The sequence below is a fragment of the Delphinapterus leucas genome, chromosome 8 (assembly GCF_059928025.1).
Source record: "Delphinapterus leucas isolate spDelLeu-1000000601 "Yukka" chromosome 8, BTC_Dleu_Yukka2, whole genome shotgun sequence".
Lineage (NCBI taxonomy): Eukaryota > Metazoa > Chordata > Mammalia > Artiodactyla > Monodontidae > Delphinapterus > Delphinapterus leucas.
Genome location: NC_143136.1, coordinates 44,244,547 through 44,272,044, shown reverse-complemented (window position 1 = coordinate 44,272,044; position 27,498 = coordinate 44,244,547). Strand labels below are relative to the sequence as shown.

The following is a 27,498-nucleotide window of genomic DNA, read 5'->3' as shown; positions in this document are numbered from 1 at the left end:
GAGAAAAAATTTACTAGTTTTAGCCCAATAGTTCCTTTACTGCTTATAATAAACTAGCTGAGTTTTGATATAAATCATATTAAAATTTGCTCCTTAACAATACTTTCATACAACGAAGTCTCATAAAAATAAGATTATGCCTTAGCCTAATCCTGCCAAAGCACCAAACAAAATTTTCTCATCTGGTACAACAAAACAGATCATTCTACAAGTGGAATAAATCCTATATCCATAACTGAAGTAATAAAGTACATCTACATTTTGTAGCCTGCCTGACATAAATTATCATCTCAACTACATAATAAGCAAGCAGTGATTATGCCTAAATAAAACTAATACACATCTCACAAAGCACTAATGTATCGGAGGACAGACATTTCACTTTCTAATATAAAGAAAGTGAAAGAGCAGAAATACAGTAGCTCCTCCTTCCCACTTTGTGACTCTAGAAAAGTGTCTTAACTATAGTCTTCACCTAAAAATAAATCCACTTACCTTGGAAGTAAAGAGAGAGACAATAATTCAAGGTATTGTGACGTAGTCTTCTCTAGTACCTAAATATTTGATAAAATAAGAAATATAGGCCTGACTCCTTGGCTACAATGCTATGCCACTTCCTTCTGACTTTAAAGATGTTATTACTGATGTTCCAATACGTGTGTCTGGCTGTGAATGCAACAGCTGCTGCAGGCGGTCCCATTACATGCGTATAAATCTGAGGCCTGCCCTTTCCTTTGTAATTGCAATATATAGTTTTCAGGCATGTTGTTGAGCGACTGTCTCAAAGGCATGAAATTTCACTTTTTGAGTTCAAAGAACTCTCCCCACATCAAGATTCCAGGTTCTCTGTATCATCCTCAAATCTGGCAACAGATTCAGACAACAGACTGAGAGGGTAGGGCAGTATCTTACCAAGCAGTTGCCAGAGCTTAAATAGATGACTACTGTACAGGAAAAGCTGAGGGAAGATCATACCCTACCTACAGCCACAATGCTGAAGAGAAGATGAGAAGGAGAGAGAAACAATTAAGTCTTTTATGAATCTAGTTCATATTCGCAGGAACTCATGCTTCTGCCCTCAGTGCTGTATGGACATGATCCCATTCAATGCCCTGACAGCGCTCCTACTCCATGTTCTCACCTTTCTGAGTGCAGGCCACAAGGATGATGGCACCCTGCAGCAGTCCGCATACTGTGCTGGGGGCCCATCCTTTCCATAGCCAAGTAGGTAATGCGTCCATTTTATTTCCAAACCCAGTAGTTTTCTCTGGTCAGGGCAATGCTCACGTTATCACAATGAAGATCTAGAAGAACTTCATTCACAATGCTAAAAGGTGTACTTCAGGGAGGGACACAGCTACCTTCTATCTTTTCTAGTCTGCAAAAACAATGAAGCTACAATTCCCTTTCCAACAGGGCTGCGGTGTGCAAGCTCACAATTATGCACCTCACTCAGTACTACTGCTATGATTAACTGCCTGTGTCCTCAATTCTTAGTTTGGTACTTTATGTGCCATCTAGACACAAAACTCTGTCTCTCGCCATACTTCCTCACCTGGCTACCAACTAATTTCATAAGAAAGGCCACTTAAGGTCCCCAGCTGTCTGTGCTTGTGCCATATACACAAACTAGAAAAAAAAATGGGAAGAAAATTTCATTAAAAAAGCTCCATTGGTTCAGACATTTCATGAAATATTAAAAGATGTTTTCATAAGACAGATATAATAGAAGAAGAAACTGTAGTCTCCAACCACTCAATATGCTGGCACTTCAGCACAGAGGCTAAGGTTTTGGACTCTAGAGTGAGACAGCTCTGAGGTGGAATCTCAGCTCCACTGCCTCCTACATGATTGACCTTAGTTTCCTCATTTGTGAAATGAAGATAATAAATATTACCCACCTCATAAATGGCATGGCAATACAGGATAGTGCAATGTGTCAGAAAGCAAGCAAATCAAGGAAGGGAAGGAATTGAGCACATTTTCCTTAGCTCTCAGGCAAGTATGTTCACACATATGCACATTTTACAAATGAGGAAACCAGACTCATGAATTTGTCCAAGGTCACACAGAGCAGGAATCCAAACCTAAGCCAGCCAACTCCAAAGCCTACCTCCTCATACTATATGAGGCTATAAAAGTAGTCAAGAAGGTCAAAGGCTGAAGAAACGTCAAAAAGAACAAAGATGGAGGAGAGGACATTGTGTCAGGTGAAGAAGTGAATAAAAACTTGTTTGTGGGGACTTCCCTGGTAGCACAGTGGTTAAGAATCTTCCTCCCAATGCAGGGGACATGGGTTCAAGCCCTGGTCCGGGAAGATCCCACATGCTGCGAAGCAACTAAGCCCGTGTGCCACAACTGCTGAGCCTGCACTCTAGAGCGCACGAGCCACAACTACTGAAGCCCACGAGCCACACTACTGAAGCCCATGCGCCTAGAGCCCATGCTCCGCAACAAGAGAAGCCACTGCAACAAAGAGGAGCCCCCGCTCTCAGCAACTAGAGAAAGCCCGCGCAGCAACAAAGACCCAATGCAGCCAAAAATAAATAAATAAAAAATAAATAAATTTATTTATTAAAAAGAAAACTTGTTTGTGTAATTTCAATGGCAAAGAGGAAGACAAAGTCAGGAGAGTAGCTTGAGGAAAAACAGAGTCAAGGGAAGGCTTTTTTGTAAGGCTAGGAAAGCTTTGAAAATGATAGAAGAAAATATGCCACTAACACAAGAAGGTAAAATTGAAGATACTGAAAGAGGGAGATGGCTGATGCAATTAGTTCCTAGAGTAGGCAGAAAAGGATGAAATAAGACCACAGATGGGGATGCTTCCCTTGACAAGGAAGTGGGACATATTAGAGCAGTGGTCCCCAACCCTTTTGGCACCACGGGCTGGTTTCATGGAAGACAATTTTTCCACGACGCGTTCGGGGGGATGTTCAGGCGGTAACGCCAGGGATGGGGGGCGATGGAAGGCGGCAGATGAAGCTTCGCTGGTTCGCCCGCCGCTCACCTCCTACTGTGTGGCCTGGTTCCTAACAGGCCGAGGACTGGTACCAGTCTGCGGCCCAGGGCTTTGGGACCCCTGTGTTAGAGGAATCAAAGAAGGGATGATGGAAGAGCATTAAAGGAGCTAACATAGCTTCATTCATGATAAAGGGAACACAGACTGTTCTGGAAATTTTGATAGTGATTAGGACTTGGATCTTTAGCTAAGCCAGAAATGTGTATGGATACAACCCTGTGCCCACCCATACAACTAACTGAATGGACACATTTCTGCATATTAGAGGAACACTGGTCAGCGTTCTAACCAATTTATCTGACCCTTTAAAGATTAGTTGTCTCCTGTATATCAAATAGCCAACTTCTTTTTTCCTTTATTTTTATCAAATGATTCACATTCTCATCTCAATTCAACAATATTACTGAGCATTTATTATGCATTAGACACTTCAGGGGAGACAACAATCAACAGCACACGGTCCTTGCACTCAAAGCATTATGAGCACTATAATCACTGCCTTTTGGGTAAGAATCCTAGGAACCCTTCTTCTGGTTAAGTTTTATTTATTAAGTCCTAGGAAATTTACCACAAAAGGAAAACTCAGGATAATGCCTCTGACCCTCTCCTCAGGAGTCTGCCAGAACACTCAATAATATATAGTATGACATTAATTATCAAGAGAAAAACAGTATTCAACAAGCCTACTGATTACAATTAGAAAATTTCTACCAAGTAGGACTCAGAGTTGACTCAAGGGCTATAACAACTATTTCTCTGACTCACTAAGTGATCTTAGAAAATGATCTCTTGAGTTCTTTCCTTTATAAAAAAGGATATCATGTATAACATTCTTTAAAAGTCTAGGCTCTGCCAGTTTTAATCTCAAAAGAAGGAACACTAACAGGAATTCAAGTAAATTTAGATCATTTTACTTTTTAAAAATGCATTAAAAAATAGAGCTGATACTGACTTACATTACATACAGGGTAAAGACAATGAACAGGAAATGAGAACTTAAGAAGCTAATTAAAGGCAACAAATTAGCTTATTCTTCATCTAACTCAAAAGAATACATAAAGGTATAGGAAAAATATAAATGGGTGTAATTTTGCTCTCCTCTGAAAAATGGCTACAGCATATTTCCAATCTATTAATATGAGATGAACTTTCTAATCATTCCATTAAAAAACCAAATTCACTACGTGTAAAAACTTCGTTGAACCGTTAAAAATGCCATCAAGATAAAAGTTTAAGTAAGCCACAGACAGTAACCACTTAAGAAGTGTTCAATGTACATTATAGAGGTCAGAGGAGAAGGATAAATCATTTGCTCATATTATACTATAGAAAATTATTTAATTTGAATAGCTGATACTTTAAAATACTTGCAAGGCACAAGAGAAATAAATCAGTGCAAAACAGGTCAAAACAAATTATTTGAAAGCATACAGAAAACATTTTGAGTAGAAACAATGTTTTCTACGAGGGCAAATGACACTTAGAAAATAAAAAACTAAGGAATACTATAATTAGAAACACTTTATACAGTTGGATTTTTAACTTAAGAAAAATCTAAAATAGTATATCCAATCACTTTTTAAAAAGGCCATAAGAACATAAACATAGTTAAAATAACAGATCTCAAAACCCCAAAATAACAAACTCCTGTTCTACATTACAGTTAGTTAATGTAAAGAGTTTGTAATGAAATCTCTTGTTTATGGACCATTATGGATCTGCCCCAAATCTTCAGGACATCTTCTCCACATTTTGAACAGAAAATTTCTGTTCAATAAATGCCACCATTAAGATAGAAAAAAGGCAAGTAACAGATAGGAGGAAGATATATGTAGTACATGTACTGGATAAAGGACTTAATTAGCAGAAGACAGAAATAATTCCTCCAAATTAACAGTAATAATAAAAAAGATTTAATAGGAACTTCGCAAGGAAGGATACCACAGCCAATAAAGGTATGAATTGATGCTCAACCCCATTAGTCATCATGGATGCAAATTAAAACCACTATGCAATGCTATTTTACATACATCAGAATGACGAATATGAAAAAGACAAATACTATCAAGTGTTGGTGAGAATGCAGAGCAACTTAGTATCCAATGTAAATTGGTACAACCATATTGGAAAACTTTTTGACAGTAACTACTAAGATAAATGTACATGCTTTAAATTAAACAGAGGCCATCTAACTGAGGTGCCCTTAATGCTCTGGTAGACTGTAAGCAAACCAAAACCTAAGCCTGTAATGCCTCAAGGTTAAAAATCGAAACCTAAGGACAGCCAATCATAAATAGCCAATTAGCCTTTCCCAACTAAAGCAACTGCTTAAGCTACAGCCAATCAATATTTCCTTGCTTTGCTTCCTCCTCCTTTGCATAAAAGGCTTCCCCTAAGCTCCTATCAGTAGAGCTTTTCTTACCACTTCTGCTTTGGTGCTGCCTGATTTAGATCAATTTTTGCTCAAAAAGACTATCAAAAAAAAATTTTTTTTTTTTTTTTTTTTTGCGGTACACGGGCCTCTCACTGTTGTGGCCTCTCCCGTTGCGGAGCACAGGCTCCGGACACGCAGGCTCAGCAGCCATGGCTCACGGGCCCAGCCGCTCTGCGTCATGCGGGATCTTCCCGGACCGGGGAACGAACCCGTGTCCCCTGCATCGGCAGGCGGACTCTCAACCACTGTGCCACCAAGGAAGCCCTATCAAAATTCTTAATATGCTTTAGTGTATCTTTTAACAACATGTGATGACTTTGCAGTACTACTCCTGGGTATATACAGAAATCCATATCTTTGTTAACAAAAGACACAGACAAAATGTTCATAGCAGAATTATTTCTAACAGTAAAAACCTACAAACAACCCCAAATGTCCACAAACAGTAGAAATAAATAAATAAAATGTGATATATCACACAATGGAATAACTTAAAGCAATGAAACCAAACCACTGCTACATACAACATTGGTGAACCTCACAAATACAATGCTGAGCAAAAGACAGACAGAAAACTATGATTTTATATATAACTCAAAAACAAAATCTATGGTGTTAAAAATCAGTATATGGTTAGCCTAGGGAGAGGTAGTGACTGGGATGGGACTCAATAAGACATATCGAGTGCCTAATTTATTCTGGGTGTTCATTATGTTTATGTTGTAAAAAGTTTTCAGCTATACATTATAACTTTCCTGTACTTCAGAAAAAATGAATTCTTAAAATACATACACACTCAGAAAAAATTCACTGAATTCAAGCTCTTTAGCTTAACATAAGGCTCCTCACAGTCTGGTTCCAATCATCTTTTTGGCCGTATTTTCTGACACTTTACTCCTTGTTCCCAGCTCTGCATTCTCCTAACATTTGTCCTTTGAGTATGTGCTTTGTTCTGTCTGATATACCCTTTGCCACTTGACAACTCATTCCCATCTTTTATTCTCTGCTCAGAGGTCTCCTCTGTGAAGCCTTTAAGACTCCTTCCACCATTTTCTGGACACCCACAATAATTTGTGCAAGCCTCTAGCTTAGTAGCACTTAACCGTATTTTGTTTACGTGTCTATTCCACTGGATTGTGAACTCCCTCTGAGAACAGCTACTGAATTTTCACTTTTGAAACTCAGTGGCAGCACAGCACCTTACGCATTCATTCATCATACCTACCATGTGAAAAGCTCTGTGACAGGTGTCTGGAAATACAGGAGTAAGCAAGCTTCTCAGCAGCTTATAGTCTGCTACAGATGGCACTCAATAAAGCAAAAAGACAGGAGCAGTAGAGAGAAAAGGACACATAATGGGGACAGGGACAAGCAGGTAGAGGTCTTTATGGAATAACACTGTCATTTCTATGGTGTTCAACACTGCCACTAAATACCTGAAGCTTTGTTGTGCTGTTTTAAGGCTTAAAAGGGAACTATTTCTTAGCATTTGTCCTTGGGATTGAATGAAATTAAGTAGAAGGTAGAATTTAAGCCACAGTAAATCACATCATCTGTTATTTTAAAACCAAGCGGCATAAGCCCCTGTTATATCCTGTCTGTTAAACAGGTCTTTGATTTTTTTAACTAGTTTATATCAACTGTAGTTAAGAGTTATGTTTTGCTATGAATTGTGAATATTTTTCTAAATAATCATCTTATACATTATGTACTTATATCTATAAATCTTTTCCAGAAATGTTCAGATTGACCACAAACACAATAGAAACACTAAATACCTAAACGAGTTGGTCTACTTCACCGAATACTGCAGCTTCACAGACATATTTTTGTTTTTAAATATTTTTTCACCATTCTGGAGGGTCATATTGTTTTAAAGAAATGGGCACTAATATTTCTTTTCCCTTATAAAAGGCTTAGAACCAGTCCAAGAGTGCTTTCTGCAACCTTAAGATTTTTCCGGTAATTTCTTAAAAGCATTAACAATTAAAAAAAATATATAAAGACAGTATCTAAAGATGCAGGTACTCCTGTTTGATGATATCCTAAATGTTCATGATAGCACTTAAGGGTCACTAAGCTCCATCAGTGGACTGGAAACTGTTTTCTCTTCCTGTCTACATAAATTGATGCATTTTCCCCTTAAGGTTTATTGTACTCTTTCCCAAAGGAACAATGCATCCATCAACACTGCCATTCAGTTACTCTTATTAATAGCAATTAACTGCACAGTGTAATAGGTACCTTCAGCAAATATAATGCCCACTTCTACAGGTCAAACTGTTTTTTAAACATGATTGGGCATATCATTTTATTTTTTAAATAATTAGCTTTACTGAGATGTAATTTACATATGATAAAATTCACTCATTTTAAGTGCATAGGTCCATAAATTTTCATAGATGTATACAGTTGTACAACTACCCCACAATCAAGATATAGAACATTTCCATCACCCCAAAGAGTTCTACTTCCCGCAGTTCTATCCCTGGGCAGCTGATTTGTTTTCTGGGCCTACAGTTTTGCCTTTTCCAGAATTTCATAAAAATAAAATCACACAGTAGGTAATCCTTGTGTCTGCCTTCTTTCACTTGGCATAATGCTTCTGAGATTCATCCAAGCTGTTTAATGTATCAGCTCATCCTTTCTTATAGCTGAGTATAATATTCTACTGTATGAATATATCACAATCTGTTTACTCATTCAATACTTAATAGGGATCGGATTGTTTCCAGTTTGGGGCTATTATAAAGTTACTATGGACATGTGAGTACAAGCACCTGTGTGGACAAAAGTTTACATTTTTCTTGGGTAAATCCCTAGAAGTGGGATTGTTGGATCTTACAGTAAGTGTACATTTAACTTTATAAGAAACTGCCAAACTGCTTTCCTGCCAGCAATATGCAAGTTGTAAGTGCTACACATCTTTACCAACATTTGGTGTTGGTACTGTCAACCTTTTAAATCTCAGCCACTCTAACGGATGCACAGCAACATCTCACTGTGGTTTTAATTTGCCTTTTCCTAAAGATTAAAGATCTTGAGCATTTTTTCATGTGATTCCTGGCCATTCATGTATCTTCTTCGGTGACATGTCTAGATTTCCCATTTTTAGTTGTGCTGTTTACATTCTTATATTGTATATGTGGTGGATTAAAGTCCTGTTATCAGATACATGTTTTACAAGTACTTCCTCCCAATCTGCTGCTTCCTCATTTTTCTGATAGTGTCTTTCAAAGAGGAAAAGTGTTTAATTATAATAAAGATTTATCAATTTTTTTCTTCTGCAGTTCCAGCTTTTTGCATTAAAAAGAAAATCTTAGCTAGCCCAAGGTCACCAAGATTTTCTCCTATGTTTTCCTCTAGAGTGGTATAGTTTTAGTGCTTACATTTAAGTTCATAATACATTTTGAATTGCATATAGTGTGAAGGAGCTCAAAGCATGTCACCCCAAGATAACGCCATGTTGTCATATTGATTATTTTGAGTTAAAGGCACCTGGAAACAATAGGTGTAAGAAGGGCACTCTGACCCTCCTTTTCTTCCTGAAAGCAGGAGATACAACCCCCATGTGAAAGGTACCCTCCCTGTGCCAGGAGGAAGGAAGCCATTCTGATCACCAGAGATAGGGAATTTGGGGCCAAGAAATCTGTACAAACGAACCTTCTTAAATTAACCCTTATCTTCCTAGTTACTTCTTCACCATTTACTACTCCTAGCCAAAAGTTATTTGCCTTGTCAATTCTTAACAAATTTATTGTTTCTTTGTCTAAAAGGTATACAAGCTTCCTGCTCTGGTCATTCCTCAGGTTTTCATTCTCTCGCACAGACAGCCATGTACATGTAAAAATTTAATAAAATTTGTATACTCTTCTCCTGTTAATCTATGTCAGTTTGATTCTTAGGCCCAGCCAGAGAACCTAAGAGGATAGAGAATTTTTTCCTCTCCTACAAGGGCAAGGTAAGAGTCAATAACTTTTTTTTTCCTTGGATATGGATATCCAATTGTTGCAGAACCATTTGTTGAAAAGACTATCTTTTCCCCACTGAATTACCTTGGGAGTTCAGAGCAAGTATTACTCTAGTATTAATTTACGCCCACTACTAAAATGTAAATCTTCTGGCTGATGGGAATATGAACACTTCCCAGACCTGTGTGAGACCTGCTAACTGTTCAGACTATTGCTTTCCTGTGACTCTTTCCCTGCTCTTGTGGAGTTTTACCCATAACACGTACAGATCAATATTCTGGAAACTCCTGCAGGAAGAAAGCTGAGTCAATCTTAGGGCTCTCTTGTCTGTTTCCCTTCTCTCAGGAATCACATGTGCTGCCTGCATCGTCCAATGTCTACAAATACTTGTTTCATACGTTTTGTCCAGTTTTCTAGTTGTTTACAGCAAAACAATTCCTGCAGCAATTTTCTTGAATATCGGTCACTTTATTTTTAAATAGTACAGTATACAGGTAATTCTCAAAGCTTACAGAAAGATTAGTAATCTTTTAAGTTTAATTTCTCGTTTTAATACTTTGCTGCTCCTCTTTCTTAAAATCTATGCCCTGGTTATCTTTCTTAGTTTTCCTATTTTTCCTCCAATTTTTCAGTGCATGAATTCTTTATAGAGGCCTGTCATAGTCTTGTATGTTAACTTCTTCAAGTAAAAACTGAGTTTCATTTACTCTTCATGAAATGAGCATTTTAAAATAAAAAAATACATAAATCTCACATTAGTGATTAGAAAGAAGAAATCCCAAAAAATCTAATAAGAGTTTTCTAGTACTGGAAAAGCAAAGTATACACCCTCTCTCTAAGCCTTTAACACAGCAGGATATCCTACATCAATAACAAGAAAACACCTAAAAGACAAGTCAAAAGCAGCACTGGTTTCCCTGGCCATTTGCTCAGGACCACCTTCCTGGACACTAATTTGACTCATTGCTCTCTGCTCTTGTTTCTCTGCCTCTCTGGGCCGTGGACTTCATTCCCCAGCCCTCCTAAGGACTGGTGACCCATTTAAATTCCTTCCTTGGATTAGTATCCTTGCTGAGAGTTGAGGCAAGGGAGGTCGTCTCAACCGCTTCTAACCATGATTCCTTTGATTACTGACATCACTTGTAATTCTGGAAAAGAAATACTTCTCTCACTGGCCCTGAAGAACCTTCTGTACTTTGGCAAGCTTGCTAGTCTCATTACCAGAAAAGGGAGATTGAAACAGGAGAGCACTTCCTACAAGTCAACAACAAAAAAAAACTCAATTAAAAAATGAGCAAAGAACTTAAACATATCTCCAAAGAAAATATAAATGGCCAATCAGCATATGCAAAGATGTTTAATATCACCAACCATTAGGGAAATGAAAATTAAAACCACAATGAGGGAATTCCCTGGTGGTCCAGTGGTTAGGACTCCACGCTTTCACTGCCAAGGGCACGGGTTCAATCTCTGGTAAGGGAACTAAGATCCTGCAAGCCGCGTGGCGTGGCCAAAAAACAAAAACAAAAAAAACCCCACAATGAGCTATCACCCCCCAGCCATTAGGATGGCTTTTTTTTTTTTTTTTTAAAGACAGAAAATAACAAGTGTTGGCAAGGATGCAGAAAAACTGGAACCTCTGTGCACTGCTGTCAGTGGGAACATAATATGGTGCATCTGCTATGGAAAAGAGTGTGGAAGTCCTCAACACATTAAAAATAGAATTACCATGTGATGCAGCAATTCCACTTCTGAGTATGTATTCAAAGAATTAAAAGCAGATATTTGTAAACCCATGTTCATAGCAGCGATATTAACAAGACCTAAAAGGTAGAAGCAACCCAAATGCCCATCAACAGATGGATGGATAAATAAAATGTGGCATAAACACACAATGGAATATTATTGAGCCTTAAAAAAAATGAAATTCTGGTACCTGCTACAACATGGGTGAAACCTGAAACGTCATGGTTAAGTGAAATCAGCTAGTCACAATAGGAAAAATGCTGTATGATTCCACCTATGCAAGCTGTCCATTGTAGTCAAATCTACAGAAAAGGAAAGCAGAATGGTGGTTGCCAGAGACTGGGAGGAGAAGGAAATAGGGAGTTACTGTTTAATGGGTATAAAGTTTCAGTTATGCAAGTTGAAAATATTCTGGAGATTGATTGCACAACAACATGAATATACTTAACAATACTGAAATATATACTTTAAAATGGTTCGGATGTTAAGTTTTATGTTACATGTATTTGACCACAACACACACACACACACACACACACACACACACGAGAATACTGCAATGGGAGTCTTTGGTTAAGGTTTCTCTAATACAGGCTACCCATCAGGGCGTTTAAATAGCCCATTAGTTTACATGGATTGCTTGGCACCATGAACAACCTACACCAAAAGAATGATTAAAAGGAGATTTGATGAATTCCAACCCACAGCATTATTTAAAAAAAGAAAAAAAAAGTATATTGGAACTTAGGAGGGAAATCTAAGAAAGGACATTAGAAGCCATAAAGTAAGGTACTACGAAAATTCCATCAGTTGTAAAGATGGAACTTCTTTACAACTTCCCCATATTTGTCAGTTTTTTTAGCCCGTATGTTATCCTATAGTGACTGGCAGTTAAAAATCTAAAGAAAGGATTAAAGAAAAACTGTATGTTTTTATTTAATGATAAGCAAGTATGTTGAAAAGATTAGGTCCTTCCTGATGGACAATCCTAGAGAGAAAGGAACCCCTAAGACATGGAGTAGATGGTTGCAACTTCAAACATCAATACAGACTAGATCATTGGGACCTGCAGAAGGAAGACAGGAATCCCTGAAGAGTCCACAGGGTCAGGAGCAATCCTTGAGGTTTACTGACACAAGTGTTAGAATCTTCTTTAAAAGTTGTTCAAACATGTGATCTGCAAACCTGTCACTGAAGCACTAACAACTGTCTTCTCCTTCAGGATTGTTCCTTGGCGTGTGTTTCTGGCTGACATAATTAAAAGAAGTCCTATTTCTAAGTCTCTGTCAGGGAAGCCTCAGTGGGAATTTCTGATCCCCACATCATGTTACTCCCAGCAGATACTAATACTGTGGAGCCACATTCATTCAACAGAGCAGGTCAACTGAATAAAAATGAAAATCGGTCATTCCAGTGAGGGTGCTTATGCTGATCCTAGCTGTGATGGGTGGCTTGCCAAGTACCCTCTTCTGAATGCAGAATAAACATATTGCCAGAGAAATGGGAGGAAAACTGGAAGACCATCTGAGTCCTATCCCTCAGTTTTGGGGTAGGCCAGTGGTTTTAAAATAATATGGTTAGTTGCTTATCTGTACTGCTTTTTTTTTTTATTCAATATATAGCCTATGAGGTAATGTGCTGCATGACTATTTTCAAATGAAATTGCTAAGTGCATACTTAACCCTATTGCTGAAAAAACAAACAAACAAACAAACAGGAATGCTGGTTTCTATATTGCTCTGAAAACAAGAGAACCAACTTTCAAGTCAGAATCCTTGAAATATAAAATGGTTATCTACATTTATGCAAACATTCTTGAAAGCTGTTAACAGTAACATTACTTTTGTGAGTTAGGGAAATATATGGCTGGTCTACTTACTCTAATTTATGCCTATCCTTGAAAGTTAATAGAATTCCAATACTAAATAAGATCCTAAGAGACAAATTAATATTCCCTTAAGAATGAGGAAATGTTTTCATCTTCACAGGTAAGATTTAATTTAAATTTTTTGTCAGTAAGTTACCTGACAACTGAAATGCTATAACTATACCTGTAAATTGAAAAATACTACCAGATAAAGAGAAACCACCTTTTCTTTCCAGTAAAAGGAAACATACATTTTCTTTCCTTTGTCTAGACGTCTAAAGTACCCCAAGTTTCACAGTCACATGATAGTTCCATGAATGTCAGTATCCAATATGCACTCATTTACACAAAAACAGCTTTTCTTCTGCTGTTACCAGTTGAGTCATGTTGAAGAAAGATCAAAGTGTACCTAACACTGAGAAACACTGCTTAGGACTTGGCTATGGCTGTAGATGGAGCCTCTTGTTAGTTTAGAAAGGATCACTTTCGTATTAAACCTACTGCTAAAAAGACCATATACTGATGTGTTGCACATTAAATAGAACTTACAGACTAATGTCACAACTGCAATATATTATAAGGTGACTGTTCTCCATTGATCCAACCCTTCTAATAAAAACACCCCTGAACATTTCTCCCTCAAGACAAGGAGGACTACTGGAGATGAAGCATGCTTATGAAGTCCTTCTCTGTTACAGTCAAAAAGACCTAAAAACAGCTTAGCTTTGTTATCAATATCCAGCAGGTAGACAAGGCATTTGGGTTTAGGTAAAGGTTTTGTGGAACTACTTTCTGGAGCTCAACTGAGTTCAGAAAAAAACTGTGCAGTGGGCTATGTCACCATCACGGAGCTCTGACACCCCTCAGAGGCTTCCCTATATCACAAGAATTCACCACTCTCATGGCGGAAACAATCTATACATTACCTTCAACTGCTCTAGGGCAAAAGATGAACCATCTTGCTGTAAATTTTCAATAATCTGTTCCACAGTATTGGCTGAGAACCAACTATGAAAAAAAGGGAAACATAAGATTTCAACAATGTGTAAGTGATTTCTTCTTTCCATGATAGCAATGAGTCTAAACACAGGCTTCCCCTAAACCCTATTTCAAGAATGAAAAAATTTCCAACCTATATTACAGGATGATGAAATAGAACATTGTTTCTCTGGGTATTTGCAGTCTACCTTCACTAATGGGAAATAAAGCCTACATTTTCTCTTCTGCTTTCTTGCATCTATCATACATAAGTAAATTATGTCTTAACTGTCAAAAACTGATGCTTCTAAAACGTAATGATAGTTGCCTTATTTTCCAACAGTTTTCCTCCTCTTGTGTTTAAGTCAGTCTGTCAGTCTCTCAAATCATTGCACAAAACCTTTTGCTGGGGCTTCCCTGGTGGCGCAGTGGTTGAGAGTCCGCCTGCCGATGCAGGGGACACAGGTTCGTGTCCCGGTCCGGGAAGATCCCACAGGCCGCGGAGCAGCTGGGCCCATGAGCCATGGCCGCTGAGCCTGCGCCCGTCCGGAGCCTGTGCTCCGCAACGGGAGAGGCCACAGCAGGGAGAGGCCCGCATAACGCAAAACAAAAAAACAACCTTTTGTTGATCAGCTTGATAAGACCTTCAGAGAAGATGACTTTACAATGATAAAAGATAAGTTAATTCAATTGTTATTTTCTACACTCTCTTCCCCATTAAAGAAATGTTTTGCACTAAAATGAATCAGCATGATAGATTACTTAAATTTAATGAGTTTATTTCCCCCTGAAGGAGTGGGCAGGAAGCTACTTTCAAAGGTAACTAAAAAAAACACTGCGTTATCTGATCTCAGAATTTGGTGCATTATCAAACACAGCACAATTACAGTGTTACTAGTAAATTCGATTTAATATAGTCTTTCCAAAGGAACAGATATAATTCACACCTCTTTTAAGTACCTGTTTATTTTGTCCATGTGTTCCTCAAGTATAAAAGACTTGTCTTGATCAATCTTGGACTGTTTGAAAATAAAAATCTTTAATTTGATGCAACTCAAATCTTAAAAATTCTTAAAATTTTCACCATATTTAATGATATATTTTGTGGCAGATTGCAACTTTCACTCAAATTACATCCAGTCTCATAAATAACTACTACCATATGTTCAAAATTCAGACACTATGTATTATTCCAGAATAGCTCGTAAAACTATCAACAGCAAAAAATGTTCTTGTATTTTTATTTGTATGCCATTATATATTATTATGTCATCATTAAAGTGTGTCAATGAATTTAAGGATTTCAAGGGACCTGAGAAGTCATCCTGCCCCAATCTCTGTCTGATATAGAAATCCCTACCACATCCCCGATATCCCCGCAGCACTGACCTCCAGGGGAAAAAAAAACACTACAATGTGTAAGCGATTTCTTCTTTCCATGATAGCAATGAGTCTAAACACAGGCTTATATCCCCGATATCCCCACAGCACTGACGTCCAGGGGAAAAAAAACACTACCTAAGAACTCATAAGTGCTTGAACAACTATAATTAGGATTAAAAAAAAATTTTTTTTGAACCAAAAATCAGCCCTCTCGTGTTTATAGTTCTAGTTAATCCCCCTTGAGTTAATCTTTTCTCACACAGTGCAGTTTTGAGTCCCCTCACAATCCAGGTCCTTCTTATGTACAAATTCCAGTTTATCAAGGTCATTCTTAAAGTGTGGTGCATGTACCTTAGCTGCAGACGTGGCTGAATCATAGCAAAGAACAACAAGGTTCCGCATACCCTTGTTTTGGATACAATGCTTTAAATAACAGGACTAACTCTAGGTTAGTTTGGGGGCAGTCCTATTACGCTGTGATTTACACTGGGCAGTTAAAACTTTTTTTAAAACTGGTGCCATTGTAGGCTACATTTCTCCCATCCTGTACTTATGAATTTGGTACCCTGGACTGAAATACAATTATCTCTATTGTGATACTGTGATTTAAAATTAAAAATATGTATTTGGTCTTCGTCCATATATTTGGCCTTTTGTTCCAGGCTCACAGCTCCCAAAAACCCATGAAAATCCCTAAGTAGATCACCTTTTGTTATAATATATGGTCTTTGTCTTCGGTTCCTGAAATAAAGGTGAAATGGCTGTCTTTTGTTATTCACAACAAGCCCCTTTCAATCACACCTTTGTTTATGTTACTGAGGTGACTATAGGAAAGCCCTAAGGATGGAGGCTGGTTGCCAGGGGAACCAACCAAGGGAAGTTGCAGTGCCATACTCCACTATCTAATCCCACACCTCCCCCATCTCCACCTCCAGTGAGAGGAAAAGCGCTGGAGATTGAGTTCGATCACCAATGTCAATGATTTAATCAATCATGCCTACATAATGAAGCTGTCATAAAAACTCCAAAGGATGGGGTTTGGAGAGTTTCTAGGTTGATGAACATGCAGGGAGAGTGAGTGGCTCACCCCAACTTCATGGGGACAGAAGCTCCTGGGCTTGAGGCCCCTCTGGACCTCACCCTATGTATCTCTTCATCAAGCTGTGCATTCATATCCTTCATAATAAACCAATAAATGTTAAGTGTTTCCCTGAGATCTGTGAGTCATTCTAGCAAATTATCAAACCCAAGGAGGGGGTCATGAGAACCCCAATTTATTGCCAGTCAGTGAGAAGTACAGGTGACAACCTGGGATTTGTGACTGGTGTGTAAAGTAGGGTCCAACTTGTGGGACTGGGCCCGTTAAGTTGTGGGATCTGATGCGTACCTCAGGTAGACAGTGTCAGCATTGAAAGGAATCATAAGACACCCAGCTTGTGTCGTGGAGAACTGCCTGATGTGTGGAAAACCAACACGTCTGGAGTCAGGAGTGTTGTGAATGTGGTAGTAGTGAGAAGGAAAGGAAAACACATGGAGGGTTTCCCAACACATCTATCAAATTTCACATTTTTACTATTAAACAGATCACTCTGAACTTGGTTTTTTTTTCACAAACATGTTTACCTTAGTTTCAAATCAGTCTGATCAAAACACCATCAACGTTCTCATCCAAATCACTGAGGAAAACACTGACTAAGAGAAGGCCAAGACGGCTTCACTTACAGCCTAATACCCAAACATTTAACAGAACTCCTTGGGAAGGCGCTTCAACCCCCCACACGCTATAATCCATCCCACGTTTACCCAATTTGACAACATAAGAGACTGTCAGATGCTTTGACAAAATCTGATGAAATGCTCACATGCTCTGTATTCATATTCATACACTAACTATTCAGGGCCCATGAATCTGTACTCATGTTCTTCTGTTCTGGGTAATTTTGTCAGGGGGCGGTTACCATTTCTCTAAATATTTCCTCGCCTCTGTTACAAATTCCTAACAGGTTTGGACCTCCTGGAATAATACCAAGTTTTCTTTTCTCTCCACTTTCCACCTTATTATCCTCTTAGAGTCTTCCTCATCCATCAATTTTAATCTAAGCTGTTATGAGGTTTTCCCCCATTTCGCTGTCACATTTTAAATTTCTTTTTATTCTTTAACTATTTCTCTTCGTAACATCTGTTCTTATTTCACAGATGAAATATTTTCCTCTTATCTGAAGATAAAAAAAAACAACCAAACCTATAATTGTTAGGGTTCCTTCTTCTCCTTGCATTGCCTACTTCCTTCAAGTACATTTTTTATTTTAGCCAATCTCCGGTTTTTAATGCCTGGCAATCCTTGTTATTCTATGTGAAGCACTAAGATTAGGAAGCTTTGTGTGTAATGTCAATTGCAGTTATGGGACTATCAATTGTCTGATGCATTATGAGATGATCAGACCTGGATGTTTTTTTCAGAGGGGTGCTCGAATGTCAATAGTTACAGGTTTTCTTTTGCTTCTAATGAACTGCTTGGGAGTAGAATGGTGCTACTGACTAAATGTTTGTGCCCCCACAAAATTCATGTTGAAATCTTAATCCCAATGTGATAGTATCTAGGGGTGAGGCCTTTGGGAGGTAATTAAGTCAAAAGGATGGAGCCCTCAGGATGGGATTAGCGCCCTTATAAGCAGAGACCTGAGAGAGCTCACTTTCTCTCTCTGCTATGTGAGGACACAGCAGGAAGGCATTCATCTGCAAAACAGGAAGAGGTTCCTCACCAGGAACCTAATAGGCTGGCACCTTGATCTTGGACCTTCCAGCCTCCAGAACTGTGAGAAATTTCTGCTGTTTAAGCCACCAAGTCTACGGTATTTTTGTTATGGCTGCCCAAACTTAGATAGATGGTACGTAAGAGTTCTGGAAACCAACTAGGAAAAGAGGCCAAAATTCTTCCCATTTAATATGTTCTGCCTCTTTTCAGTAGAGCACCTCACCTATCCCTGCCCTTAGCCAGCGAGGCCTGTCAAAGGGAGCTGGTACCCTACAAAGAGTCTACAGAAAGAACTGGCTTACTTCTTATTGACTTCCCCCACTGAGTTCAGTGTTCTCAGGTCTATAGTAGTTGCCCTCATCATTCCACTTTCAAGCTTCCAAAATCCTGACATCTTATGCCTGCCACTGTCTCCTTTTCTGTTCTATTTCTCTTTGTGGATTCCTGCCTTTCTTATTCCTTTACCACAATTTTAGTGGGGTTTCAGGAGGGAGCATACATGGCATCTATCACGTTTAACTAGAAGTCATGTAGCATTTTTATAGATTCTTGGCTCTTAAAAGAGAATTTAAGTTAGACAACAAAAGGAATTAAAAGAAACCACTGCATTGTATGTTATTATCATATTTCGATATAGACCAGAGTTTCACTTTAGCAGCTCCACAAATAGCATCAACACTGAACCTCCATTACATAAATGTCACAGTGTGTTGTAAAAAGCCCTTGCAAGGGCCAATCACAAGGCTATGCACTGAAATTCACCGGAAATGAGAAAACAAGCTGTGTAGTTGCATGTAAAGAAGTCATCTTCTCAGATGGCCATCCTAATGATTGTGAAGCACTGATACTCCCAACAAGCTTTAAAGTAAATAAATCCCAGTACATTTATTTATATCCACAAACTATAATATTCACCAACTGCTAATTTTTCAGTCACTTCCCCTTCCCCATGAATTAAAATCTGAGGTTAGAATACTGACAAGATTACCTTTGCATGGTAAGTTTCTAAGACTTCTGCAATATTTTCTTTTGAAGGAGATTTCAGGGCTAACAAATCTTCTTCTAACATGCCCAACTACAGGGGGGTAAAGGAAAACATTTAAAACACCACAGCAACACAGAATATTTTTTCTTTAGAAATCTTATATTCTTTTTAAAAATCCCTGTCTTAAAATTATGATACTGTCCCTTCAGCTGAGTCAATGAAGGCAATTTTCACTGAAGTTGAAGGCACACACATTCCCACAAAGTAAATGCTGCCTTGCAAGGAATGGATAAAGATGAAAGAAATTGAAGAGGAGAAATAGAGACATTCATCTTTGTTTCCCTCTAGCTATTAAGCACTTGAAATGTAGTGTTACAACTAAAGATCCCAATTATAAATTTTATTTTAATTAATTTTAATGAAAATTGCCACATGTGACTAATGGCTACTATAGTCAATGCACAGGTCTATAATATAGCCACACTTAACTCTTGTATGGCTATTAACATAACTGACACCATCTTGGGCCCATACAGTTCCTCCTGCCCTTCCACTGACCCTACCCAGGACCGTACTGTGTGGTAAATCACTTCTCTGTCATCAAGGGCTTTGTATCAATAGTTAATAGACATCGTTTAATAATCATTAGGACCAAGTGGCCTCCATGCTCTGTTAGTCCCCAAACAATGATGAAGACTCTCGCTGACGTATGTATTCCCAGTGCCCAAGAGACGAGTTACCCATTCATAAACCCCAATTTAGGAATGCATGTCCTGTTTCCAAGCACACATCCCCATACCCGAAGGTCAACTATAAACTATCCCAGTGGCCCCTCAGCAGTGCAGGTGCAGTTGTGAATGCTGCCAGATCACTGTCCGCCCAATGCCACCCTGAGCATAAGTTACCCTCTAACAAACTGATCCACTGATTATATGGAGCCGCCTGCCTCATTTTTTGGTCTCAAGATACCTTCTCAGTTCGGTGGGTACTTTTCGTTCCCTCTGTCCTCCAACAGCTTTCCCCCTATATCCCTCATATACCTCTTCCTACACTCAGCCAAATGGACTTTTTACTGTTTCTAAAACACAGCTAATGTTTTCCTACCCCTATGGGGCTTGCTCATTAGCCTCCTCTATCCAGAAAAACTTCTCCCAATAATACTTATCTTAAGGCCCAGCTGAACTGCAACCTCTATGAGAAAGCTTCCAGTCCGTTATTATAAGTAAGCTCTTCCTTCAATGGATTCAATCCGTTGAATCCTTTCTTTGTATTCTGTTTGTACACTTACCATACTTTACTCTGTCAGATGGTACATATGGTTTTTTATCTTTTGTACCCACCTCTAGCCCCATTCCCAATGTGTATTATTCATTTCTGTTATCCACTACAGGCTCTGTAAATGGGAGGCTATGCACTGCATATATTACTGGGCAATCTGACTAAGAGAAGAAAGGGCTGTGGATCAGCTCTCTCCCCCATCCTTAACCAAATTCCACTATAATCAAGCGTGTCCCTCCAGAGCAAATAATGGAGTACCCATGTTTGCTTCCTGTTACAGCTCAAGGGAAGAATGAGACAGCCACCTACTCAATGTGACCAAGGATGCCTATAAAGATCTAAAAAAGAGAAATATCTGAAAATTCAGGCAAATGTGATGGAAGGCCCTCATAACAGTGTAAGGGGACAACTTTCAACTTTGTATACTTCATACATTTTAATAGCATTCCTTCCCCTATCACGTAACACCCCTCCCTCAAGATCAGAAATCCACTGGTTTCCTGGGAAACTGACTTTACTCCACAGTTCCAGGGATGGAGCACATTAGCTAGGATAGATTAGCCAGTGTATTCCACCCACCCATGTGGTTCAGGAACAAGCCAGTTCAATAAGACTGAGCTAACCCAGCTGAAGCAGAAAAATCCCAAATCTCTTGCTGGGAGTTCTAAGGCAAAACCACCTTGAACTGGGCCTTCTGTTACATTTAACACAATGACTTTCAACTGCTATGATAAAACTGCCGTCCTCAATGTGGAGATGGGAAAACTGGGGCTAAAGAGGATAAATTCAAGCTAAGATTTAAAACCAGGCTGTCCACTGCACATCCTTTGCCACTGTGCTATCCTGGGCTAAGAAAACTGACCGTGCTGTTTAAGAAAAATGTTTTAAGACCAAGGTAAGTAATATGTGTCCCTTACAACAGATACCCTTCAGAAGAGTTTTTAAGACCATATTTTACAAACTTTTAAATGCACTAGGGAAACTAACAAAAGAATCTTTCAAAAATATCTTTATAAAAGCCTATCTTTTTATACATAAATTCAGATTTTTATATATTAGACTTTCTTAAAATAGTATAAACAGACTATAATTATTCATTTAAAAATATTCACTGAAGGTACCAGGCAAAACAGCCCTGGATCCAGATATAATTATTTCCATTTTGCATATGAGGAAATGAGGATTGGAGAGCTTAAGCACCTTCCCCAGGGTCACACAGCTTTAAGGGTACATGTAGGGTTCAGACCCATGTAGACCAAAGCCTGTAATCTCAACCACTCATACTGCCTCCCCATGAGCTATTCCAAACAACACAAAATGCAATCATCCAAGTAATTACCTTTTCAGAATCTACAAAGTGTGTAGCAATTCCTGCTGCATACACATCTCTTCCTTTCAGCCTGAATCCTGTTAATGCAAGGAAGCACCCAAGTTTTCCTTGAAGTCGTGGCAAGAAATAACCTCCACCCACATCAGGGAATAGCCCTGTAATTAAAAACAAAAAGAGACAATGATTCAAATGAAAAAGATAAATTCAGCTCTCTTGAGATCAAAGAGCCATTTTTCTCTGGAGTCTGAATCTATAGTAAAAATATTATTACTATACCACAGTACTACAACGTACTATACAATGCAATCAATGTCACAAAAGACTTGCTATAAATTGTGCTAACTTAATTGGGGTACTTTTCAAATTTTTCATGTTTCATTTCTATAGAAGTCAATGACGGATATGACGGCACAATGTTCTGGATATAACTACTTGATAAATATTACTTAAATTACTCATCTCTACTACTACTTTTTAAGAGTCTCCAATGTAGGTAAAGACTGAAGCAATATTTTCTTTCCAAATGATAAGCACAGGAAAAAATATATGTAATCTAAGGCTATTATGTGATAAATTATTATTACCATTTAATCAATGTCCAAACCGTCAATTATCTAATATTCAAGATACTTAAAGTGATGTGATAACCATTAGTCCTACTAAATGAACAAGTTTATACCTAATTAAATCACTTGCACTTACTCTTTTCTTAACCATGAGTATTTTTTAAATTCCCTTACTCTCTCTACTGGCAACAACTAAAAATAGCATATATGCAAATACTTGCCAGTACACTACTTTTTGGTGTTTAAGAGCTCCTTAAACAATTGTGACCCTCTAGGTTTATAATCCACCTATCTGTTTGAAAATTGCTTCAATTAATTCAGATAAAAATACAAGCATTCAAATTCTTCCCAGTTCTACATGTCAAAAAGTTCCTAGGGGGCTTCACTGGTGGTGCAGTGGTTGAGAGTCCGCCTGCCAATGCAGGGGATGCGGGTTCATGCCCTGGTCTGGGAAGATCCCACATGCCGCAGAGCGGCTGGGCCCGTGAGCCATGGCCGCTGAGCCTGCGCGTCCGGAGCCTGTGCTCCACAACGGGAGAGGCCACAACAGGGAGAGGCCCGCATACCAGAAAAATAAATAAATAAATAAATTAATTAAAAAAAAAAAAACTAACACCTTTATCAGTCTTCAAGGCCCCTGACCACTTTTTCAATTACATCTCTTACTACTCACTCACTATACTCCAGCCACTCTGGTCGTCTTTCTGTTCCTCAATATCCATTCCTACCTGCTGCTGAACCTCAGGAGCACTCTGCCCAAGTGAAAACACTTCTGTGTGTTCCAGGGCCCCACATTCTCCCTCTTCGCCCTTTGCCTCAATGGCTGCTTCTTTCCAGTTCCCCTTACTGGCTCCACCTCCCTTGCTGGACCTGTGCCCACTGCTGTGCCTAGGCCTCATCTGAGGCTCTCCGATACCCCACACACGCATTTTCTTAGCTCTTACAGCTTTAGATAATATCTATATGCAGATCAGTCCCCGTTAGGGACGGAACTGTGTCCCAAATGGTGTCCCAAAATTCTTAAGCTGAAGTCCTAACCCCACAATGTGACAATTTGGAGAAAAGGACCTTTAAAGAGGTAATTAAGGTTAAATGAGGTTATAAGAGTGGGGGCCTTATCTAATAGGACTGGTGTCCTTGTAAGAGGAAGAGACACTGAGGGCACACACAAAGGAAAGGCCATGTGAGGACAGAGAGAAGGCAGCTGTCTACAAGCCAAGGACAGGGGCCTTGGGTGAAACCAAACCTGCCAATACCTTGATGTTGGACTTCCAGCTTCCAGGACTGGGAGAAATAAATGTTGTTTAAGCTACCCAGTCTTGGTATTTTGTTATGGCAGCCCTAGCAGACCAATACAGTCCCAAATCTGTCTATCTAGTTATGCCTTTTTCCCTTGAATACAAACTCTCAAATCTGCATTCTAGATTTAGCCACATAGATAATAAGCATCCCAGATATAACATGGCAAAAACACAACTCCTGATTCTCATCCCTCCAACCATACTGTTCCTTCCCTAATTGGCCTCATCCATCTAGTAGCACTACCTAAACACCTTGGAGTTATTCCTGATTCATTATATCAGCAAGCAAGTTAACTCCAAAACATTTTCTAAATCTATCCACTCTATTCCAACTCTATAGCTCCATATTACTCCAAGCTTAAAATTATCTCTCTCTAGACCTGTGCTATCCAATAGAATTTTCTATGATGATGAAAATGTTCTATAATCTATGCTGCCACTAACCAGATGTGGCTATTAAACACTTTGCAACTGAGGAACTGAATTTATTTAAATTTAATTTATATTAAATAGCCACCTGTGGTTAGTGGCTACAGTATCAGACAGCAGAGCTCTAGATTAATGTAATGACCTCCTAACAAGCCTCTCTACTCTTGCACCCCCTACAATCCATTATCCTTAAAGCAGCCAGAATGATGGCATTAAAATGTAAACCAGACCATGCCACTCCCTGCTTTAAACTCTCCCACAGTTTCCCATAATGTTTAGGTTTAAATCCAAACTCTTCACCAGAGGTCCCTGTGTACCTCTTGAAGAGCACAGTATAACACTCCTGCCCTGGATTCAGACAGTTGACTCTATTTGGTTTCTTCAACTGGTAAAGCTTTATTCTTGCTTTAGACTAACTTCTTAACACCACAGTATTCTGTTCTAAGATATTAATATAGCTGCTTCCCTCTTGTCATTCAAATCTCAACCTAAAGGACATCTCCTTGGAAAACCTCTTTAACCATCTAATCTAAAGTAGCCATCCAGAAGAATTACACTTTGGATAAGATGGAGTAAGAGGGACTAAATTTACTCTCCTACTTGAAATAACTATAGAAAATATACGAAATACCAGTTTTCAACAAACTGGACCATCAGGGAATAAAGGTAAGTGATCTCTGAATATCTGAAAACAAGTGAGGTAAACTCTACAAAAGCTCCAGCTTAAAGCCTTGAGAGAATGTCCAGGCCCAGAACAGCCCTTGATTTGAGGGGAATAAAGCTAAGAATCCAGGGAGACTGAGGCAGACAGAATTCCCAGAAGAGAGTACCAGAGAGGAGAGAGCTGCACAGAGAGAAAACTCTGGAGATCTGCAGTGTCTCCCTTAAGTCCTTAGCTTGGTACTGATCAGTACATGTGTATGAAGAAACTGCCTGAGGTTATGGAAAGAACCACAGGAAAGGATTATAGAGAACAGTACTGGGAACCTACACAGGGCTGAGAATAGTGCCTGTTCCCACCAATCAGACTGTGAGAACTCAGGATTCGTGGGGGCACTGAGTAGAAGGCAAAGAAGGGTCTCATTTCAGTAGTAGGAAATAATTAGCCCTAGCCTGAGCACTGCTCCAACCTGGCATCTAAAAATAATAATAATAATAAATTTTTAAAAAAACAACTAAAAGACCTGAAAGGAACAAACTGTTTCCAAGTAACATAACCTCATCCCAGAAGCAAGCTCAAGAATATTTATAAGAATATAGATCTTCCTCAATTTACATTGGGGTTACATCCTGATAAATCCATCACAAATCATAAGTTGAAAATACCATATGACAAAAATGCATTTAATACACCTAACTTCCAAACATCATAGCTCAGCCTAGCCTATCTTAAATGTGCTCAGAACACTTACATTAGCCTAAAGTTGGGCAAGATCATCTAACACAAGGCCTATTTTATAATAAAGTGTTGAATATCTCATACAATTTATTGACTTATGCTAAAAGTGAAAAACAAAAAGGTTCTAAGTATCAGTTATTTATCCTTGTGATTGTGTGGCTGCATAGGAGCTATGGCTCGCTGCCACTGCCCAGCATCACATGAGAGTATGGTACCGGATATGGCCGGCCAAAGAAAAGGTCAAAGTTCAAAGTACAGTTTCTACTACATGTATATTGCTTTTGCACCATTGTAAAATCGTAAAATCAAAAAAGTGTAAGTTGGGAACCATCTATACAAAAATATCCAGCACTCAACAAAGTAAAGCTTACAATGTCTAGAATCCAGTCAAAAATTACCAGGAATCTAAAAAAGCAAGAAATTGCTACCCATGATGACATGATAAAACAATCAATCAAAATTGATCCAGAACTGTTGCAGAGACGTGGAAAGACCCAGAGACTGTCATATGGAGTAAAGTAAGTCAGAAAGAGAAAAACAAATATCGTATATCAACACATATATGTGGAATCTAGAAAAATGGTATAGATGATCTTACTTGCAAAGCAGAAACAGAGACACAGATGTAGAGAACAAATGTATGGACACGAAGGGGGAAAAGGTGGGGGGGGGTGAATTGGGAGATTGGGATTGACATACACACTACTATGTATAAAATAGATAACTAATGAGAACCTACTGTATAGCACAGGGAATTCTACTCAGTGCTCTGTGGTGACCTAAATGGGCAGGAAATCCAAGCAAGAAGGGACATATGTATACATAAGGCTGATTCACTTTGCTGTACAGCGGAAATTGACACAGCAGTGTAAAGCAACTATACGCCAATAAAAAAAAAAAAAACGAAAGTGACAGCAAGGTGTGGGGAAGGCAGGGACCAACAGGCTCTCTCGAGCTCCTTCCTGGCCTTTGATCCTGGCGTTAGCAATCGTGCCTGTCACTCGTTTGTGCTCTTTGCCACCGATGTGTTTGAATAAAGTTTGAAATGTTGTAACATTATCTATAAAGACAAATAAAACAAAACAACAAAACAAAATGAGAAAAACTGACCCAGAACTGACATAAACATAAGAATTAGCAAACAAGGACATCAACACAGTTATAATAAACATATACCATATGTTCAAAAAGTTAAATAAAAGCAAATAAGAGGGGTTTCCCTGGTGGCACAGTGGTTAAGAATCTGCCTGCCAATGCAGGGGACACAGGTTCAAGCCCTGGCCTGGGAAGATTCACATGCCGTGGAGCAACAAAGCCCGTGAGCCACAACTACTGAGCCTGCACTCCAGAGCCCACACGCCACAAATTCTGAGCCCACATGCCACAACTACTGAAGCCCGTGTGCCTAGAGCCCGTGCTCCACAACAAGAGAAGCCCACACACCGCAATGAAGAGTAGCCTCCACTCTCCGCAACTAGAGAAAGCCGACGCGCAGCAACAAAGACCCAAACACAGCCAAAAATAAATCAATAAAATAAATAAAATTTAAAAAAGAAATAACAAATAATATATATTTTTAAAAAGACCCAAATGATACTACTATAGATGAAAACTAAGATGAATGTATAAGCTAAAAAATACATGAATGGGATTAAGGGCAGTTTTGACTTTGCAAAAGAAAGGATTAGTGAATTTGAAAACACATGAATAGCAAATATCTAGAATAAAAAAAAGAAATAAAAAAAATCAACAATACATGAGTGAGCTTAACAAAAGTTTAAATGGAGTTCCTGAAAAGGAAATGGGGGGACAGAAAAATATTTGAAGAAATAATGTCAAAATTTCCAAATCTGACAAAAACTATAAAACTAACTAGCCCAATAAACACAATCATAAGAAACAGGAAGAAAGCTACAGAAAGGTACGTCATAATCAAGGGATCAAGGCACACCAAAACAAGTGATCAGCAGAAAATCTTAAGAGCAGCCAGAGAAAAGAAAAAAGAAAAAAAAAAAAGACACTTATTTACAGAGGAACGAAGATAAGGATAAGAGCAG

General features: G+C 38.7%; 1 protein-coding gene across 9 annotated transcripts in view; it reads right to left on the bottom strand.

Annotated features, from left to right (window-relative positions):
* Window positions 1-27,498, bottom strand: part of HIBCH (3-hydroxyisobutyryl-CoA hydrolase) — an 88,096-nt gene that overhangs the window by 7,602 nt on the left and 52,996 nt on the right. For 5 of the 9 annotated variants that reach the window (XM_022567254.3, XM_022567253.3, XM_089916560.1 and 2 more), the window contains 4 exons: window positions 21,756-21,901; window positions 19,142-19,228; window positions 14,976-15,034; window positions 13,964-14,045 (listed from right to left, as the gene is read on the bottom strand). In XM_022567254.3, coding sequence (XP_022422962.1) covers window positions 13,964-14,045; window positions 14,976-15,034; window positions 19,142-19,228; window positions 21,756-21,901 — 374 coding nt within the window. Of the gene's footprint in view, window positions 1-8; window positions 11,510-13,963; window positions 14,046-14,975; window positions 15,035-19,141; window positions 19,229-21,755; window positions 21,902-27,498 lie in introns of those variants that run through there. The other 4 variants (XR_016394094.1, XM_089916563.1, XM_089916562.1 and 1 more) reach the window with 4 other exon arrangements.